Source organism: Plecotus auritus (genome assembly GCF_963455305.1).
Source record: "Plecotus auritus genome assembly, chromosome: 1".
Taxonomy (NCBI): domain Eukaryota; kingdom Metazoa; phylum Chordata; class Mammalia; order Chiroptera; family Vespertilionidae; genus Plecotus; species Plecotus auritus.
The window spans coordinates 198715391-198737919 of NC_137770.1; the positions used below are offsets into that span (position 1 = coordinate 198715391).

The 22529-nt window shown below is 38.9% G+C and overlaps 2 protein-coding genes across 4 annotated transcripts in view; one reads left to right on the forward strand and one right to left on the reverse strand.

The window, feature by feature from the left end:
* Positions 1-15152, reverse strand: part of USO1 (USO1 vesicle transport factor) — a 78992-nt gene extending 63840 nt beyond the window's left edge. For both annotated transcript variants that reach the window (XM_080670672.1, XM_080670671.1), the window contains exon 1: positions 14923-15152. In XM_080670672.1, the coding sequence (XP_080526798.1) occupies positions 14923-14988 (66 nt within the window). In that variant the 5' untranslated portion in view covers positions 14989-15152. The remainder of the gene's footprint in view (positions 1-14922) is intronic.
* Positions 15153-15175: 23 nt separating this feature from the next.
* G3BP2 (G3BP stress granule assembly factor 2) overlaps positions 15176-22529 on the forward strand; it is a 73569-nt gene continuing 66215 nt past the window's right edge. Inside the window, exon 1 of one of the 2 annotated variants that reach the window (XM_080665099.1) lies at positions 15176-15514. The gene's annotated coding sequence lies outside the window, so the exon portion shown is untranslated. The remainder of the gene's footprint in view (positions 15515-22529) is intronic. The other variant, XM_080665102.1, reaches the window with a different exon arrangement.

Genomic DNA, 22529 nt, shown 5'->3' on the forward strand with positions numbered 1-22529 from the left:
ATATGCTCATAGCACCTGGCTGAGTGGCTCAGTTGGTTGGCGTGTTGTCCGTAGAACAGAAAAGGTTGTAGGTTCGATCCCGGGTCGGGTAGGTATGGGAGGCAACCGATCAATGTCTCTCTCTCTCTCCCTCCCCCACTTCCTTTCTCTAAACATATCCTTGGGTTAGGATTAAAAAAAAAAAAGAAAAAGCCTACAACTACACAATGTTATAGATAAGAATGCTCTTTGTAGCAATATTTTTAATAGCTAAAAAGGAAATCTACCGTCCACCCTGTAAGGATATAATAAAAAGTCTGCTACATGGAAGAGGGTTATAACTTGACTGTGCTAGCTCCCTGAGCTCAGATTTCTAGCCTCCAGAACTATAAGCAATAAATTTGTTTATTAAAAAAAAAAAAATCTAAAGGTTAAGCCATCAGCCAGAGAATAGTGAACTAATACATGGTATACCTACAAGGTGGGGCAAAAGTAGGTTTACAGCTGTTCTCATGGAAAATAATACAATAATTAATAAATAATAATATAAGAATAAACTGTTTTGTGTACTCACAATTGTAAACCTACTTTTGCTCCACTTTGTACACTATGCAGCTGATCAAGTTGAATAAAGCAGATTCACATTTACTAACAAGAAAAGATGTTCAAGATATAGTAACTGAAAAAAAGAAAAAAACAAACAATATGCTCAACATGAGCTCATTTTGGTTTAAAACTACATTAATAACAAACCATTTGAATATAAATGAAAAAATTAAGACTATGCACCATATATTTTAGTGGGTTGCTAGAAATATTCATTGTCTGCATTACTTCTGATGTTTGAATTTTGAAAATAAACAGGAATTATCTTTATAAGCAGAAAAGAGCAAAATGGAATAAAGTGAAATGGTTTGCTTTATTGGAATTTCTAGGATATTTTCATGACTGACTAAATTCATCTTTCAAAGAGGCTATTTTCACTCTACTGATCAAAACAGCATGAAATCAGCTCTTAATTGATAAAAATAAACTACCATAATAAAAATAATCTCAATTAGTTCCCTGTAGCCTATAGGATAAAGCACAAATTTTTAAGATTAGACTACACAGTCATTACTCAGTTAATAAACACAATGACTACACATATACATTTGTTGTGCTAATCAAAATTAAAGTTATGGTCTCTTGCCACAGGAGCCTGCATAGGCAAACAGTCATATAAATAAAGTATAATAACAAGTTAAAGGTATATAACTATGTGTTGAGTAAAGCAGGGGCATAAAAGGAAAAGCAATCAATTTTATATGAAAGTAAAACTGCTATAGGCTGAATGCTTATATCCCCCTTCCCCAAATGCATATGTTGAAATCCTAACCCTTAATGTGATAGTAGTAGTAGGAGGTGGGGCTTTTGGGAGGTTATGTCATAAGGGTGGAGCCTTCATGAATAGGATTAGTGCCCTTATAAAGAGGACCTAAAGAGCTAGCTCCTATACCTTTCTCTTGTGAGGACACAGTGAGAAAATGGCTATGTATAAACCAAGAAGTAAGCCTTCAGCAGATGCTCAATCTTAGACTTCCATCTCCAGAACTATCCTACCTAATAAAAGAGTAATATGCAAATTGACCATCACTCCAACACACAAGATGGCTGCCCCATGTGGTCAAAGATGGCTGCTCCCAGGTGGACACAAGATGGCCACCACAAGATGGCCAGCAGGGGAGGGCAGTTGGGAGGGACCAGGCCTGCAAGGGAGGGCAGTTAGAGGTGACCAGGCTGGCAGAGGAGGGAAGTTGGGGGCGACGGGGCCTGCAGGGAAGGGCAGTTGGGGGGGGACCCAGGCCTGCAGGGGAGAGCAGTTGGGGGTGACCAGGCCTGCAGGGGAGGGCAGTTAGGGGCAAACAGGCTGGCAAGAGAGCAGTTAGGCATCAATCAGGATGGCAGGGGAGTGGTTAGGGGGTGATCAGGCTGGCAGGCAGAAGTGGTTAGGGGCAATCAGGAAGGCAGGCAGGCAAGCAGTTGGGAGCTAGCAGTCCTGGATTGTGAGAGGGATGTCCGGCTGCCCGTTTAAACGGGCAGCCGGACATCCCTCAAGGGGTCTCAGATTGGAGAGAGGGTGTAGGCTGGGCTGAGAGACATAACCCCCCCGCCCCCGTGCACGAATTTCGTGCACCGGGCCTCTAGTGAGAAATAAGTTGCTGTTTAAGCCACCTGGTCTATGGTATTTTTGTTATAGCAGACTAAGATATTGTTTAAGTTTGAAATATTAAGAATGCCACTTGAGTCAAAAATTAAAGGATGAGTATCACATGAAGAAGGAATTCCAGGCACAGAAAATGATTTCTTACTTTATATTTGTTTACACATATTTTTTATTTAGAAAATGGCATTTCATATTCAAAATAAGAAAAATGAGTTTTTAAATGTGTATACATCTATGAACCAAAACAATTTTACATCACATAATACACACACATACACACACACACACACACACATCCTATATAATAAAAGCCTAATATGCTAAGTGTCTGGTTGTCGGGTCGTCCAGTCAACCAATCAAAGCGTAATATGCAAAGATAGCTAAGGCTGCTCAACTGCTCGCTATAACGTGCACTGACACCAGGGGGCAGATAGTCGACTGGTCGACCAGTCGCTATGATGTGCACTGACCACCAGGGGGCAGGCACTCTGGTAGGTTAGCTTGCTGCTGGGTTCCAGCCCATCGGGACTGAGATGGGCTGGACACGCCCTGGAGCCCTCCCGTGGTCCCTCCCTGGCTGGCCAACCTCCCGCATCCTCCCTGGCTCCGATCGTGCACTAGTGGGGTCCCTTGGCCTGGCCTGCACCCTTTCACAATCTGGGACCCCTTGGGGAATGTTGGAGAGCCGGTTTTGGCCTGATCCCGCAGGACAGGCCAAGGGACCCCACTGGTGCAAGAATTTGTGCACTGGATCTCTAATATCTATATCTATATCTATATCTATATCTATATCTATATCTATCTATATCTATATCTATATCTATATAGATATTTGTTCTATTAAAACAATACACCAAAGGAAACTTTCTAAAATATGAGCATTTCCTTTTATAAGAATTTTAAATGCTTGTTATTTCTGGGAATAAAGATTGATCTAAAATAATGTAGGGAGAAGTAAGAAATAGATTTCTTAACTAAAAATAGATTTCTTTTTTAAATGAATCAAAGTATCTGCTTCAGTAGACTCAGATTAATAAGCAAATTACAAGCTGTTTTAGGTAATTAAAAAATGTACCTTAAAATATTAAAATTAATCACTATTTAAAGTATACTATTTATACTTATAGAAATAAAAATCCATTAATTCCTGAGTTTGGGCATGTATCAAGACTATTTTTAAGAATATAAACATGGACAGGTCTGCTCCAACCACGAAGACAAGAGGAGAAACAGTCCAGAGATGGAAGACACTGACGCCGCCTTGCCACGCTAGCAGTCAGCAGCTGTGCGTCACAGCAGGTTGCCTAGGACCAAACCAGAGAGGGTCGGACCTGCATTGCCATCATGTGCCCACCATCCAGATATCATTGCTGACATGTACACATAAGGAACTGTTTGACATTGAAACGGGGACTCAGAACTGTTGGACTTTGAAATTGGGACTCAAACATTTTTTGTTATTGTATGTTTATTTCTAGTCTGCAGAGGCAAGATTTTTTAAAGGAAAGAAATGGGGAAAAAATAGATACAGAGGCAAAGAAGCATTGAACAGACTGTCAAACTACAGCGGGAAGGCAGGGGAGGTTGGGGGGGCTGTAAGAGATCAACCGAAGGACTTGTACACATGCATATAAGCATAACCAATGGATACAAGACACTGGGGCGCGGGGTGGGGGGGCAGGTAAAGGCATGTACTAGGGGGTAGGGGAGGCCGGGGGGGGGAGGTCAATGGGGAAAAAAAAAAGGAGACATATGTACTACTCTTTGTAATACTTCAAACAATAAAAAAAAAAAAAGAATATAAACATGCATTTTATCTATTAAATTTGGTTTTAATGGCAAGTACAAATTCTTACCAATTGGGGATTTTTATTGGAACTTTCTCTCTAGTAAGTTAAGACAAACTCAAATCAGTCAACCATATTGCAAACCAACGAGAATCAAAAGTGAGTCTAACAACTTATTCAGAGTCATAATTGACCTATTTCGGATACATTCTGTCAATCACCAAAATGGTCTTTTCATTTTAATGATTTCTGATAGTAATCTAGAACTAATTAGAAGCTTCTCTGTCTTCTTAAAAAATGTAATTTTATAAGCTTTCTTCGATTTAAACCTAAGTTCTCTCCAATATCAGATATAGGGATGTCTTAGGTGTTAAATGAATATAAAAGTCTTTGCATAGTTCCTGGTACCTATAAATACTCAAATATTAAAAAACTTTTATTATTACGAAGCTTCTTATGACTTTTTTGTATCTTTCTTTGATCCTATTAGGCTTTTGGCTGCATTTCCATTGTTTATGTTTCTGACAGACCATTTGTAGATTTATTTGCTACTAAGAAATTTGATAATTAAGCAAGACAGTAATATATCTACAGCCGAAAATTACTCAGGTTTAAAATCAAGATTGAGTACATGGATTTTGCAACTTCTGCTTTGCTAATTGAAAGCCTTATTACCTCCTGATAATATTCCAGATGGTTGAAGTTGCTGAATAAGTGACCTCTCCATAATAAAATGCTATGTTGCTACTCTTTACAGACAACTGAAACCAAATGAAAGAAAAACATCTATACATATAAAAGGCTAATATGCTAAGTGTCCATCCGACTGGTTGCTATGACGCGCACTGACCACCTGGGGGCAGACGCTCAATGCAGGAGGTGCCAAGACGCGCACTGGCCATTTACAGAGAAATGGCACCGTGGACCTGGCGCCCACAAAGCAACACTCTGCTTCCCCAAGTAGGACACAGGCCCCACCAGCACCCCAGAGGGACAGCCCACCAAATAGCAGCCGATGCTGCCAAGACCCCATGGTGCAAAATGCAGCACACAGCCCAGCCCAGCCCGGAAACGGTTGCTGTGGGCACCGGGTAATGAGGTCATGTAGTTATGCCCAGCTTCCTCTCCCTACTGACGACTAGCCTCCTTGTAGTTTCTTCAGCCCAGGAACATGACTTGTTTTATAGCCAAGTGCAAACATTTCACACTTTAACCAAATGTCTGTGAAGCGTTTTCCCATGCCTCATCTCATTTGATCCTCACAGAAGTCCTGGAGTAGGTAGATAGGAGACTTGGTAGAATCCTATTTTCTTTTCATTAGCTGGAAAATGGAGATTTAGAAATCTTAGAAACTTGCCCTGACTGAAAAGAAGAAATGGTGGACCTTGAAAATGACTTCAGGCTTTGTCACTGCACAGAATATAGTCAAACACTGCTGCAGTTAAATATTTTACCCTTTGTTCTCCCTGCGTGATCTACAATAACAATCTGCTTCATGTTGATATTTAGTGCTGTGTTGCTGACAATTACCTGAAAGAGAAGTTGGGGTGCTTCACTGGGCTGGGAAAAGTTTAGCTAAATGAGAAAGCAGGTCTAATTAAGCAAGTTTATCTATATACTAGAGGCTGGATGCATGAAATTCCTGCAAGAGTAGGCCTTCCTTCCCCGGCTGTCGGCACGGCTTCCCTCTGGCACCTGGGACCCGGGCTTCCCTGGCAGCCCAGGCTTCATCCGGTCTGGAAGGACATCCGGTCTAATTAGCATATTACACTTTTATTATTACAGATATAAAGCTCTCGCTGGCACCAATCGTATGTGTGTTTTAATTTGTCATTGCCCATCATGAATTTGGCTGGCACTTCTATTACAGAGAAAGGGCGAACAGCAATATTAAAATATTCCTTCTAATTAATTTCCTTTCAATGTGCACAAATTCATGTACCGGGCCACTAGTATTATATATATTCCAAATACAGACAGGTCTATATTTTTCAGTTGATATTTATCAAGCAAAAAATTTGCAGCACACAAGTATGCTTGTCTTATATTAAGAAATTGTAGCTCTCAATGATCATTATTCCATTTATTCCTTACTTGAAAAACCAACCCGGAGCAGTACAATTGGGCCTCCTTCTTCATTCTTTCTCTCTTTTAGTGATTTGAACCCTCTGTGTTTAAGCGGGGCACATGGCTGTACACCTAGACTACTTTTCAAGCCTTCCTTACATCTAGGCAGTGACTACATTGCCAATGAGTTGCCAGTACCTTCCAGGTCATGTTCTTAAATTTAAAGGAAGCTATCTGCTCTTTATATTAAATCCTCATCTGAGAATATGTTTTAGAAAAATATAGAGAGATAGAGATAGAGAGAAAGAGATAAACAGAGAGAAACATCAAAGGGAGAAACACACATGGATCAGCTGCTGCCCTACCCCCCAACTTGTATGCGCAACTGTCAGGGATCCACCCAAAACCTAGCTATGTGCCATGATAGGGAATCGAATCCACAAACTTTTGGTGCAGATGACAACACTCCAACCAACTGAGCCACCTGGCCAGAGTGAAGCTTTTTGTTCTTGATTCTTTGTTCTCATTCCCTCAGCTGGAACTTTAGCCTGGTTCAGTGATGCATCTTTAACAATTCAAGTAAGGGCAGCATCCTAGGGATGGCAGAACAACTGATAAAGCAGTACGTAGGCCCCTGGACACCCTGAGGAGCAGAACTACTCTTCACTACGATCGCCTTCTAATTGGCCTTTTAGTGGAGAAAGACACTTCAACTTTTGTCTCAGTTAAAGCTGTGTTTTTTGGCCTCAGTTCCAGCAGCTGATCCAATACCGGAACTAATAAACTCATTTTAAGAGGAAACGAGGCTCAGAAATAAACAATAAACCCAAAAACACACTGCCTGTTTGGTGGCACAGTTCAAATTCTAACTGAGCTTCACACTTTCACACTTTTTCTACTATCCTACATTGCCTCCCATGCAGAGAAATGTTAGTCTGAGTACCTACTGCAGGTACTATAGGGACTGCAAGGTTTTTTTTTGGTAAGTTGGGAAACATTGTAATGCAGCTTTAAAAATAATTTTAAATCAATATTTCAAAATCTAAAGATTCATATAAAAATCCAGATTTCCCAAATTTTCTTGAAAAAAAAAATCAGCTTGGTAGCTAATGATAGCTAACACTGTATTTCATACAATTTAAGAAGCCATTGATTATAAGATTCACCACTTTTTAAAAGGTATCACCAAGAACAAGAAATACCGCCAATTATAATTACAAGATGCATCCTGATTTCAGAGATGTTTATTTTAAATGCTAACGTGCACCTCAAAATCTGGAATATATAGTACCTATTATGTGTCAGCTGTGTTCTAAAGTTCTTTATAGTTTTAACTATTAATGTTCACAAAAGCCCTATGTAGTAGACACTATTACTATTCACATTTCAGATCTGAGGTAACAGAGTCACACTGGGTTATTTGTACAAGTTCATAACACTAGTAAGTGATGGGATGGCAATCAAAGCCAAGCAGTTTAAGTGCTTAATCACTTGGTTAAATTAGATCTCTGGACTTACATTTCCGGAGGCCAACAACTGTCTGGAATTGAGCAGTAGATACACTTTCAAGTCAGGGTATGCAGGCTCCACATTAAAAATGGCAGTGGATGGGGGCATGCGTAGGGAGGGGTTTGGGATGGGAATGGGGGGGGATGAGGACAAATATGTGATACCTTAATCAATAAAGAAATTTTTAAAAAAGTGAAAAAAAAATGGCAGTGGAGGAAGAGGATGCTGCACGGACACGCTCCCAGGACCAAAATGAAATTACAACTAAAATACAGAAAAATTTCCTGAATAATCAAAGAATATGCAGGCTCCAGCTTCATCCCAGACCTCTGCTCTCTTCTCTAATCCAACTTGCTTCACTGAACAATGATGTGACCCAATTGACACTTTTAGGATTAGAGATCATGATTCTTGCATTAAGTAACAGAATGCTATGTATTAACAAAAAGCAGTTATAAGGAGAAAAAAATTTTTGAGTGAAATTTAATCGAGAGTTAGTTTTATTTAGAGGGACCACAAAGGGATAATAAGGAAAAACTCAAGAAACAGTAGTTCCTTAACTAATTCATATTATGCTAACTAGGTATGAAGTGCTCTGAGAGATAAAGACAATGATGAATTAGACATGGAAGCTTTTATAAAGATGCTTTTATAGTCTATTACACTGGTAGTATAATTAACAAAAATAACTGTAAATATGGTATTTTAAATAATTTGTAATAAAGTAGCCCTATGCTTTAACATGCAAAGTTCTCTAAGACATATCAATCAATGAAAAAAGATAAGATATAGAAAACCAAAAACAGTGTATCATTTATGAAAAAAGAGATAAATATGCTCATACAAATACGTGATTCCATAATGCACAAATGCACGATTATGCATAAAGGTCTGAAAGAATTTATACCAATTAAGAATAGTGGTTATTTCTGCAAAGAGAACTGAAATAAATTGGAGATGGTAGTCAAAGAGGACTTAAACTTTACTAGTATTATGTGCCACTTTGTATAATTAAAAAATGAAAAGGCTTATCAATAAAATAGGTGTAACATCATGCAGCAAATGCAGGAGATCATGTATCAATTCTTCTGTTTTCAGTAACTTCCCAGTGAGATTCTCAATTCCACTTGCCAAGAAAAATATGAAAAGGACAAATCCCACAAACTAATTCATAATCAAAATTCATAATAACCTGACTTTAATGTTGGTTTGTTTGTTTTGCTACCCAATGATGCCATTTATTTTTTTATTGTGATACACAAAGAAGACCAAAACAGAAGCAATGGGAATAGGAGAGACTAGGAAAGCAAAAAGTGATATAAGGAATGGAAAAATGAAAAACCACTGAAAAGTAAAAAAATAAAATAAAAATATGAAGGTGCCATAAAGCTAGGATGCTGAAGGAACATTTAAAATTTAATGGACATTGACATATGTAGTTTGCAGTATTTTCTTACAATTCCTAATATAAATACATATTTTTAAAGTATTCAGTAACTACTTAACTGAAATGCAAAAATGAAGAGCAGGAATTCCAATTTAAGAAATCTAATTCAACCATTCAGTCATTTATTCAACAAATATTTATCAGCTCTAATGCCAATTTATTTAATGATTAACTTTGCCTTCATGAAGCTTAACACATGGTTATTCCTTCCTTGGAGAGAACTTTCCCATCCATGACTGGTTCCTATAGGACTAAATTAATTCACGTTAACCAACAGTCAATTCATTTATATTGTTTAAATGGAATAAAAATATATATTACTCTTTAAGGATACAAGAAAGAGCCAGATATTTAATTTTTAAATTGAACTCTATAACTGAAAATTTACAAGAAAAGTAAAAGCCAGTCAGTTTTATCTTTAAATGATCTAATTTATTATAAAAAAAAAAATTAAAAAGTGGGAACATTACAAAGCTAAACATCAGACAAATCCAGTGAATCTAACACAATCTATTTCCATTACAATTATCAATAAGTCAACCTAATTAATATATTGCTTCACTTATTCTCTATGCCTTCTTTAAGAAATGATTTCCAAAAGAACAATCTTTTAAGCAAATTATCATAATAAAACTTGTCTACCAAATAATCTATCACAAACACTAGCATCTCAAAGTCTAACACTGAAAGTTTTCAAATTAAAGGTAACATTTTATAAAAAACAAATGTTTATGGCTTTTCTGCCTGGAGTATAAAAAATAAGCATGCCTTTTGTCTGATATCCACAACAGACAAAGCAGTAGGAATAATAGGAGTTAAGTATATAAAAAGAGAGAAATGGTATTTGATATCAACAATTTATATAAGAAATTCTTGCATTCTCTAAGAGATAATCAGATTCAAGAGATTACAATTATTTCTCAAATCATAAAGCATCAGGACTTATTTTATCTTTTAGGTATTAAAAGAGAAATATTTCATGAATTCCATAATGCTGATGATAACTAAGGATATTTCTAAAATGTAGCATTCCTTTAAAATGGGTGGGGAACAATTTTCTGCCAAAGGTCATTTGGATATTTATAACATCATTTGCGGGCCAAAGTTATCAACTTAAAAATTAGCCTGCTATATTTGGTCAAACATTTAATTAATTGACCCCCTAATGACCTGGCAGGGAAGACCAAATGATTTCTCAGGCCTTATAAGTAGGACCTGCTGGTCGAATGTTCCCCACCCCTGCTTTAAAAATATATTCTCTAGGACAATTTTCCCCTAAATATGTTCCTCAGAACACTAGACCTACAAGGTTTCCTGGTGGGGAAAAAGAAGGGAGGTCCGATCAAATAAATTTGGCAAACACAACTTACTTTATATCTCTATCTTGAAAATATTTGAAAACTTAAGTCTTGTATAAATAGTAGTTTTCTGTGTTTCATTTTTGATCATCACACAGCACACTTCTTTGGTAACAAAATTCCTTTGAGTACCTCTACTCACTTTCTTTGGAACATACTTTGGTAATGCTAGGGTATGTAAAATTTAAATGATACTAGTTTTTTAGAACCACATTAAGTAATCTAATTAATCTTTTTAAAAAGCCATGTAGCTTTCAATAGATACTACTTAATAAAAATACTGTAAGAGACATCTTTGGTGGAATACAGAAGTGATTTAAACATAAATCATATTCTCTAACATTTATTGCAAGAGAGCCAAGAGAGAAAACACCTATCAGTTGTGACACTGACCTCGTTATTAATGTAGAATATGAAACAATAACCCAAACAAGAGTTCAGACTACACATTTATAGTAATACTAGAGGCCCAGTGCATGAAATTCGTTCACGGATAGGGTCCCTAGACCTGGCTGGCAATCAGGGCAGATTGGGGCCTTCTGGCTGCCGGCTAGGGCCTTCCTTCATTCTGCGCGGCCCCCTGGTGGTCAGTGCACATCATAATGAGCGATTGAACTCTGGTCTCCTAGTCCAGTGGTCAGCAAACTCATTAGTCAACAGAGCCAAATATCAATAGTACAACGATTGAAATTTCTTTTGAGAGCCAAATTTTTTAAACTTAAACTTCTTCTAATGCCACTTCTTCAAAATAGACTCGCCCAGGCCGTGGTATTCTGTGGAAGAGCCACACTCAAGGGGCCAAAGAGCCGCATGTGGCTCGAGAGCCGCAGTTTGCCGACCACTGTCCTAGTTGAACTCCGGTGGGGACACTTTGCATATTAGCCTTTTATATAGAAAGATGGTATAAAATATGCTTGACCAAATTGAAACTGTCTAAATTTAAGCACACACTCAATTTTTATTAAAAGAAAGTATAGCTGTGTCTATATTGTTAGCCCTTTTGCTTTTTAAGCCAGCTGATCAGTTTGATTTAAAAAGAGATGCCCCTTTGTGCTAGATAAATAAAGGCTCTTTGCAAGCCTCCAAAAAAATAAAAATAAAAATAAAATAAAAAGAGATGCCTTAACAGTATGCTAATTCTGCATACTTCTATGGACTTTAGCCAACTTCCATGCTTTAGGGTACAACTTGCAAAGGGGAAACTCCCCTATGATTTATCATCAAATGTAGTTAATAACTGTCTTGGTATTTTCAATAAACTAGCTTTTAAAAAGGCATTAGTTGGAAGGTAGATGGAAAAATTAAGCCTGTGCAAGCATTTAAAAAAAAAAAAGAAGAGTAGCATTTTTACTATAATTAGTGTTTATTTGCACCCAGCAAAGTATGTCAAGGTTAGGAGGCTTCAATCATCAGAAATCATTGCCTTTCTCTACCTAAGGTAAAAAAGAGAGAGAAAAAAATGATTCTAAATGTGAAAAGCTTAATGTGGATGAAATTCTAGAATAAAATATTCATAACTCTATACAGAATTATTGGCTATCGTGATACAAATAGAAATATTTACTACTTTGTCTTTGAAAAACATCTTAATGCCAGTCCAAAATTACTCTTAACTGAGAGTATGATAAACTAGGTATTATACAATCAATAGTATAACCCTCACAAATTTAAAAGATACTTAGGTTTAGTAAGAAAAAGTAAAAGAAAGCAGGCTAAGCACAGTAAATCTGAAAAATCCCTTAAGTAAAAAGTTTGATGTAATGGACTTCAAAACCCAGTTCCCAAACTTTGATTCCTACAGTCTTTAAGAAGCACTGTTTTAATACCTAGTACTTTATAACCTGCTATGATTATAGATCTGTGATTTCTTTCATATAACACTATAATTCATTCATTTAACAAATACTTGAGTATCTACTACTATGGAAAAATAAAGATTAAAATACATATGAAGCCTGCCCTAAAGACATTCAGGAGTCTGGAATAGATGAGACATATATAAATGGTAGAAAGCCAAATCTGTTTTAAATGTGAATACTGCTCAGAGGGAAAACAGATTGTTTTGTGGGGGAAAGAAGTAAAGGATACAGATTAGGGAATGCATTGATGATAGATTTAAAGAACAGGTAGACTTTAGACAAAAAAAAAAAAAAAAAGAGGCTTTGTACTGGAAAAGATGAGAAAAGCATGAAAAATGGAAAATCACAATGAAAATAATTTAATTTTGCAGAAATGTAAAAACTACAAAATACTAAATAATAACATAGAAGTTAGCAGTCCCAAGCTCTGGCAACTTGAATATCCAGGCCAGATCTAATCACCAATTAAAACATCTAATGTTGAACAGAGAGCTCTATAAATATTTCTAAATTAGTGAGTCATGACCCCCTTATATCTATTATACTCCCTGATGGAATGAGATGGCGAAACAAATTTTACTTATACTGTAACTTAGAATAAATGATTAATTCTCTTCCAAAGACAAACTACTTTCCCAATTTTCAGTGTACATACTCAAAGTTAGGCAAGAACAAGAACCCTCTTTCAATTTGTAAATGCAATATACACTCAAATGATTCTCAAACTTCACTTTGAAATCATGATATAAAAAGTATGTTGTTCCATTCACCATGGCAAGATCAAAGTGTTCTAGTCTCAGTTCTGCAATACTGTGCAGGTTGCTCTGTACCTCAGTTTCCTTAACTTTTAAACTGAGGGGGGTTCAACCTGCATGAGCTGCAAAGGGTCTTCCAGCTTTAAAATCCTATACTCAATTGTACATCATCTTCCATCTATAACAAAAAAAGACAGTATGCTTCCTGTAAAAACATGGAATAAAAACTACCCTTTATTGAGCACATACTAGGTGTCAGGCTCTACTTTTTATTTCACTTAATCCTCATTACACCCCTAAGCACAGGTATTTTCCTTATTTTACTCATAGGGTATGAGCCATCTTTTATCTGTCCAACCCAATTACGGATGGAAGGCAAGGATTCAAATCAAGGTCTAACTCCAAAGCAAATGATAGTAAACCACATTTTAACACTTGGTGCCCCAAACCAAAAATACCAGACAAGACAAAAACAAAACCAAACCAAACCACACACCAACCGCTGAAGAGGTGGGCTGTGACTGTGGTAATCTGTAGAGAGAGCTTGGTCTTCTAATAGGGTAGCTCACCTGCCTTGTAGCCCCACGTGGGAACCAACAAGAGAAGCCATATATCAGTTGTATGTTTGTGTGTGTGAAATCTCCTGATTTTCAAATGAAGGAAAACAGATTTACCAGATTCCAACTGCTTTAAACAGTTCTAACCCAGATCTGTAAGGTTACTTTTAATAATATATACATATAAATTTCCAGATAAGTTTTAAAATATGGGCACCAGCAATAAAGCCTAAGCTTTGAAGTAAAACTTGGTTGAATCCTGACTCTATTACTTACTAGTAGTGTGACATTGGTCAAGTTACTTCACCTCTCTCAGTCTCATTTTTCTCATCTGTAAAGTGAGGATATTATTAACTGTCTTGCAGGGTGGTTAGGGATTAAAGGAGAATGTGGACTTAAAGGGCTCAGCACAGTGTCTAGCACAAGGTAAGGGCTTGACAATAAAAGTTATCATTATCCTTCAGGATCCCAGTAACATAGAACATGGTATCTATGTTCACAGGCATCCCAACTATGTGTATGAATATTCCCCCAAAGTCTGCCTTTAAAATCATGCTTTGTCACTTTTCTGTAGACCTAAAATAAAAAGTTTGTTTTTAAAAAGTCATACACACTAATTTCTAATAGATGCCAATCAAACTTCACGAAGTTAAGTTTATTATAAACCTAAAATAGAACCAACTATCAAGACTGTTTTCTGTGGCTAACAATTTTTCTGAAGTGATGCCGAAAATACGGTTACCACGAATTCAGACTTCTGAATAGGGTGACTGTAAGGGAAAGTGGTGGTGGTGGTGGGGTGTCCCCAAAGCTCTTTGAACTCTACGACGTCAAAGTATCTCCCAAATGGCATATATCTGCGTAAGCCCGAAAAACGGGGTCCGAACTGCTGATGGGACAAGAGCAGGTGGTTTTGTGCCCTAGCATGTCTTTTTATTCTTAGCCACATGCTCTCGTCAACAGCTGGGTTTTAAACTCAGTCTTCCCCCAAATTCCAGACCGCGAGAGAGGGAGCAGGACTTCAGGCTCCTCTCGGCCAGTGGAGACACCAGCGAAAAGGGAGGAGGGAGAGGCCCGCGGCCTCGAGGGGCGTGGGAGACTGGTCAGGCCCTGGATCGACCCCTTCCCGGGCGGTACCCTGCACGGACCACCTCCTCGCGGGGCCTGCGGCGCTTAGGGACGCGGCTGCTGTCAGCCGGGCCGAGCCGCCGTGGTGTGGGGGGCTGCGCTAGGGACGACAGGGAATAACTCGGGGTTTCTGGAGAAAAAGGGAGGCGAAGGGGGAGGCGGCATGTGGACCCACAGCGGGGCGCGGGAGGTGACCTCCGGGCCCCTGAGTCCTCCGTCCCCGTTCCTGCCCGAACCCTTCCCAAGTCCCGGACCCGCCGCTCCTCTCACCGTCTCGGCTTCTGTGTGCTGGGGTCCTGCACTCTGTCCCCCCATTACCCCGCGGAGGAAATTCATCTTGATGTTCAGCCACCGGCTCTACCGGCCCCTTCGGGAAGAAATGATAACTTCCCCTGCCCTCCGCAGGGCCTGGCCCCCACGTCGCACTCCGCGGCCGCCGCCACCGCCGCCTCCAACTCGGCGGCCGCTCCAGCCCCCTAAGCCCGGAAACACTTTTAGTGGAGATGCGCATGCGCGGAAACGTGGCATTACGTGGCGGCTCGAAGGGCGAAGGCAAAGGGGGAAAGTAGACAGGAGGTCCGTAGCCTGGGTCCGCCCAAGCCCCGCCCACTGCGCAGGCACCGCCTCCCTCCGCAGGGACACGCCTTCTACTCCCGCCCACCTCTGATCACTGGGGCTGAAACCCGTCACCCACGTGGTCGAAGCCCGGCCCCGCCGGCTAGAGAGGATCCGGAGAGAGTGTACGTGTTTTGGCTTGCAGGGTGTTCAGTAGGCGCCGAACGGGACTTACTGCAGCCCATCAAATCTTGGTGTCGTATTTTGTTGAGTCGAAAGTGAAATTTTCCTTCGGCCGACGAGACAGGTAAGGAATCCCGGCCGCTGGGAGGGTTCATTTGGTTTTGCGGTGTAGCTTCTGAACCCCGTAAATTGTATTTCTTTGCTTGGCTTTGTTTGGTGGTAAAAAGGGTGCTGGAGCCCCCTCATTCCACTGCCACAGGAGGGCGCATTTTTCAGATTTTGCTCTTCAAACCTGTTAAAAGGAACGTCAGATCGAAACACCAGGTACACCGCTATTTTCAAGCGGTGTGAGCAGAAAACCTATCGAACTCTGCATTTGCCTTACTAGAGAAAATACCTTGATCTGCTGGGTCCACAGTTTGGCAGCCAGTAGCATAATGTTTTGTTATTAACTTTCAAGCCCTGCATATCAGTGTGTGTGTTTTTTAGCATGAAAAGATGTCGTTTTTTTTCAAATCGGTATGCATTGTTCCCTTCAAAATGAGATTTCCAAGTACATTTGCTTCTGGAGTAATCTTGTAGATTTCTTGAGCCCCAAAAGCGCAGGGTGTAGTTAGCCAACTGATTCATAAACCTCTCCACTTGGATGCCCCACAGGTTTTAGATTCCCCAGCCTCCCTTAAAGAAAAAAAATCAAGATGCTCCCTGTGCTCTGCCACGATCAATAGTATCACTAACCAAATAGTTGCCTAAGCTAGAAGGAGGAAGCTGGGAAGACTCTTAAATTCTGGACTCCCCCCCCCCCCCCCCAATGTCTAGGAGTCAAGTTCTATTATGTTTATTTATAGAATGCAGTATTTCTCAAATAGGTCTGCTCTCCATATCTCTACCTCTGAGATAGATTGTTGTCATCAGTTTTCACCCAGATTACAGCAATAGCTTCTGAACTATTTTGTCACTATTCAAGCCCTGACTTCCCTCCATTCCAGTCTCTAGTCCAGAGGTGGCCAACCTTTCGGACCTCACGGACCACTAGGCTAGTCTATCCGTGGGTGAGCCTAGCAATGGCAAAAAATCTGTCCATGACAGTCCTCTTATTAAAATCTTTCAGTGAGCACCCATTCTCTGCATAATAAAACCAAACTCCTTAGCTTACTATACAGGCCTGCTATGATCTGGATTCAGCCTATCTTTACAGCTTCTGCCTTCCCCACATACTCAGGGTATATGCCTTTCCCCTTCCTCCTCCTTATCAAGGAAACTCCTGCTAGTTCCTTAAGACTTAACTCTGGCATCTTCTGGTAACTCTCGATAAATGCTTGTTAAGCCAAACTGTTAAGGGCAGGATTATGTTATTTATTTTGTATCTTTGTGTCTTAGCACTATCTCATAGGAGGTGATACTATGGATAAATGAAGAAAACATTAAAGGATATATGAATATTATGCTGAGGAAGAGGGTCCCTTTTTTCATCTGTAGTGTAGAATTATAGATAGTACATATCACAAAAGCTATAGTGAAAGTTCCTTTCCTAGTGTCAAGGTTTTAAGCCTGGGTGACTTGGATAATGGTGGGGATAATACTGCCAAAAATACTGTGCACTAAGCATTGTTCCCTGCTTTAAAACTGGACACTTGACATTTTCCATCAGACATTTTCCATGGGGGCATTTTGTTGCAGCCTAAAAAAAGTAACTAATAAATGCTCAGCGCTCAGCTTTTTTATTACCATGTAATGTGTGCAAAGAACTTCACCAAATCCCTAAGCCTCTCCCCTCCCTCCCTGAGCTTCTTCTCACCTCCTCCACGTGCCCCACTCTACCCCATCATTAGGGATAAAGCTCTAAGATGAAGTGGGGCTCATTGGATGTGTACCACATGTGTTACTTGGTAATAAAAAGCAGTGCCTTGACATTTTAGCAAAATTGTTTTAAGGCACTGGCCTTTTCAAAATGCCTGGCTTTGTTTTAAATTTTGGTGAGTATAGTAGGCCACTGTGAGTTTTCCCTTCATTTGACCTGTTTCTTCCCTCACAGCATGCACTGGGTAGGAAGGTCTATGGGCAGGAAGGATGGACAGTTGATTGCAGAGCAGATGAGTGTGGAGGCCCCAGACTTCCTCTTGACCTCTAGTCTTGCCTTTCTCCTGATGTCTGGGGAAGGGTGGAGCTGCCTGTTACTTCTAGGCTCAAGAGGAGGCAGAGAAGGTACGTGGCTATTTTGTCCCTCATTTGGGGTCTGAAGGGAGAGCAGAGACATCATTACTACAGAATAGCCATGAAATGGACTCATTTAAGGGAAAGGGGGTTACATGTGAATCTACTTCCGCTGATTTTATAGAGAAAAGTCAGGGACCATGTCCTGTTCTTATTTGTACTGTTTAATCATCTAGCGCAATTCCTTTATCATGATAGATGCTCAAGATCCATTTCTTAAATAAAGGAAGAGGAAATGTGAAAAAATTGTGACTGCCTGATTATGCCATTATACTTCTGACTTTCATAAATCTAAATACTCAAGATAAGAATGCCATGAATTATTAAAATACACATATTTGACTTGGGTAAATAAAAATGATTTTTTTCCCTAAAGCAAACCTGACAACAGAGCAACTAACAAAAGTCATTCTTTTGAAATTAATTTTTAAAACTGTTTATCCTTACAATCCCCTAGTTCAGTGGTTCTCGCCAGTGGCCCATCCTTTCTTACTTTCTAGTGGTAAACTCAACAATAGCACTGGCAAGATTGCACTCTTTTTTATGGCTGAATCATATTCCATTATATATATGCACCACTTATTTATCCATTCATCTATTGATGGACACTTAGGTTGCTTCTATATCTTGACTTTTGTAAATGCTGCAATGAATATATGGATGCATATGTCTTTTCAAAATAGTGTTTTGAGTTTCTTCAGATAAATACCCAGAAGTGGAATTGCTGGGTCCTTGTTTGTCTCTTGTTACAGTCTTTTTATTCCACATTCAGCAATATAATTTCTCCAAAAACCTAGTAGACTTCTTAGCTCTGATTGCAATTAGTTCTATATGCTAGTAGCCACCCTCAAAGTTTGTCTTAGGTATAATTCTCAGCCTGATTTATTTTGTTTATAGCTTTTGTTTTAAAGTCTGTTTTTCCATAAATGAGTGAGATCATGTGATATTTATCTTTCTCTGACTGGCTTATTTCACTTAGTATAATGCTCTCCAGGTCCATCCATGCTGTTGCAAATGGTAAGAACTCCTTCTTTTTTACCGCAGCATAGTATTCCATTATGTAGATGTACCACAGTTTTTTAAGCCACTCATCTGCTGATGGGCACTTAGGCTGTTTCCAAATCTTAGCTATGGTGAATTGTGCTGCTGTGAACATAGGGGTGCATATATCCTTTCTGATTGGTGTTTCTAGTTTCTTGGGATATATTGGTAGAAGTGGGATTACTGGGTCAAATGGGAGTTCCATTTTTAGTTTTTTGAGGAAACTCCATACTGTTCGCCACAGTGGCTGCACCAGTCTGCATTCCCACCAGCAGTGCACGAGGGTTCCTTTTTCTCCGCATCCTCTCCAGCACTTGTCGTTTGTTGATTTGTTGATGATAGCCATTCTGACAGGTGTGAGATGGTACCGTATTGTCGGATGATTAGTGACTTTGAGCTGGTTTTCATATGTCTCTTGGCCTTCCTTCTGTCTTCTTTTGAAAAGTATCTATTTAGGTCTGTTGCCCATTTTTTGATTGGGTTGTTAAGTTGTATGAGTTTCCTGTAAATGTTGGAGATTAAACCCTTATAGGTGATAACATTGGCAAATATGTTCTCCCATGCAGTGGGCTTTCTTGTTGTTTTGTTGATGGTTTCTTTTGCTGTGCAAAAGCTTTTTATTTTGATGTAGTCCCATTTGTTTATTTTCTCTTTAGTTTCCATTGCCCTAGGAGCAGTATTAGGGAGGAAATTGCTTCAGCATATGTCTGAGATTTTGCTGCCTGTGGATTCCTCTAATATTTTTATGGTTTCCCATCATATGTTTAAGTCCTTGATCCATTTTGAGTTTATTTTTGTGTATGATGTAAGTTGGTGGTCTAGTTTCATTTTTTTTCATGTATCTGTCCAATTTTCCCAACACCATTTATTGAAGAGACTGTCTTGACTCCATTGTATGTTCATGCCTCCTTTGTCGAATATATATAATGAACAACATAAACTGATAAACAAAAACAGATCCAGAGACAAAGAAACATCAATCAGACCATCAAACCTCAGAGGGAAGGTAGGATAGGGTGGGGGTAAGGGGGAGAGATCAACCAAAGGACTTGTATGCATGCATATAAGCCTAACCAATGGACACAGACAACAGGGGGGTGAGGGCATGAGTGGGGAGGATGGGGGGTAATAGGGGAATAAGGACACATATGTAATAACTTAATCAATAAAGAAATTAAAAAAATAAATAGATAGAACCTTGAAAAAATAAATAAATAAAGTCTGTTTTTGTCTGGTATAATTGCTGCCCCAGCTTTTTTTTCATTTTCATGAAATATCTTTTTTTATCCCTTTACTTGCAGTCTTTCGATCTGCAGCGAGTCTCCAGTAAACAGCCACATACAGGCTTTTAAAGACTAGTTACTGGAAAATCGGTGTACAGAAATATTGGTGATACAATTATATGTAATATCCATTAACCAAACAACACACAGCAAAATAAATCAATAATGATGAAGCAGCAACTGAAATCTATGACCAATCAATAATAACAATATCACGCATTATTTGTGCTCCTTATATGCTAGCCTTTAGTTATTCGAAGTACTTTACATAAAATAATTTACTTAATCTTCACAACAACCTTATGAGGTAGACAGTGTTATCAGTCCTATTTTACAGAGGGGAACACGGGCACACAGAGTGACCTGCCCATGTCATACAGCTGGAAGTGGCAGAGCTGGGGCAGTTGGCAGTCTGGCTCCAAAGCCTGTGCTCTTATGTACTTTGCTATCTGACCTCTCTAGACTCAAGACAATGACCTTGCACTAAGTGGTCTACAAGTTCTTACACAATCTGGTCCCTCTGTTATCTCCTTGACCTCCTCTTCCCTCCATTTCAGCAACACTGGCTTCCTTGGGTTTCTGAAACTTGCTCTTGCCTCTTATTCTTTGCCATATTTTGAATGCGAGCTATTCCAGCCACATAGAGAACTGGCTTACTCCTTCACCTTATTTAAGTCTACTCAGATGTCACTTAGGTCTTTCCTGACTGTCCTAAGTTGTAATCTTCCCATACTCCTTCTCCTTCTGCTCTTATTCTTTTCTGTAGCACTTACCAGTCTGATACATAATTCTTCCATATATATTGTTTTCCCACATTTCATCAGATCTAAGACAACATCAAATCTACCTCAGAAAGAAAAAAATAAACCTGTCATTTTGTAAAAAGCCATCTACCAAAGATGCATTTAAATTTCAGGTCTTATAAAATGTAAAAAAATGTTCATTGTAAGATTAATGGAAAATAGTATATATTTTATTTTATTATTATATTTTAATCCTCACCTGAGGATATGTTTACTGATTTTAGAGAGAGAAGAAGAAAGAGAGAAACATCAATCGATTTCCTCCTGTGCACACCCAGACCAGGGGTCGAACCTGTGACCTTTTGGTATATGGGATGATGCTCCAACTAAACACCACACTTAGGGCTCGTATATATTTTAAATCTTTTGCTTGTTTATTATCTCTTTTCCTACTACCACCGGAATGTAAACCCACAAGGGCAAGGATTTTAGTCCTTTTATAAATGGCTTGATCCTCAGTGCTTAGCACAGTATCTCTGACACATAGTAAGCATTTGGTAACTCTTCAGTGAATGAATTCCCCAAATGAAGAAATTCCCACTTTTGCCATGTGCATGGGAACAGAAATCCTGCAATGTTGCTAAGCATTGCATGGCAGCCAGACTTCCTAGACTGAGTTTGAATCAGGCTCCTCAGAAAATTTTATTACCTAGTTTTAGTTTATGAATATTTTGTTGATCTTTACTGATCAACTTAGTAATTAACATGTAGTCATATGTAAGGATAAATGCCTGTGGGGGGAAAGGACATATTTTTAGGATCAGATAGCCACTTTAACCTGCCAGTGGGCAGCTCACTTTGTTTGTTATTCATTACACTTATGCAGTGGTTCTTTTCTCTTTTTCCTCCTCCTTTTTAAGACAGGTAATACATTCACATGGTTAAAATAAAAAGTACAAGAGGGCATATAGCAAAAAGTCTCCCTGCTATTCCTTGGCACCCAGGCAATTAATGTAAACAATTCTTGTTTATTTTTCCAGATATACATATATGTATATGTAATCTCTTTATTTTTTTAAACAAATATGTGTAGCATATTGTACACACAGTTCTACACCTTACTTTTTCCCATTTAATATATCTTGGAAATTGTTCCATACAAAAAGAGGTATTTCTTATCCTTAATGTGTTCCATGAAGTGCTTTTCAAAATATTTTTAAAGCCCTAGATGCTCATTGGGAGAGGAGGGTGCAAGCAAGGGGATTCTGACCATTCCCCTCCTGCTCCATTTGATTGATTTCATTTGCTTATACTTCCTATTTCATTTGAAAAAATTCAGAGGCTAAAATGTTAGATAGCTGCCTATTAGGAGATATGAAATGTGACCCAGGCAAGAACTTGGAAAAGGCAAGTCCATCAGTCGCACATGCTGTAGAGTCCAGGGTTCAAATTCTTGTTCTACCTGTTTTGAAAGAAATAATAATAGTACCCTCCTCATGTGGTGGTTGTTGGGATTGTATTAGATGATAGCTTTGATGTGCTTAGTACTTTAGTACATGAAACATAGTAGATACACACTAAAGGCTAGAGTAGAGGCCCAGATCATCTTTGATGTGTATCATTAATTTCTTAACAACTGAATATTTAAAAATATTATCCCATTATGGTACTCAACTCAAACTTCATTGGCTCATGTTACTGAAAAGTCTATTACTTCAAATATGGTTTAATCTGGGGCATCAAGGCAATCTCTCCAGGATCTGGGCTCTCACTGTTTTTGGACTCTACTCTTTTTATTGGTTTCCATACAGTGTCAAGATAGCTGTCAGTACCTGCAGTCCTATAATCTCCCAGGTCC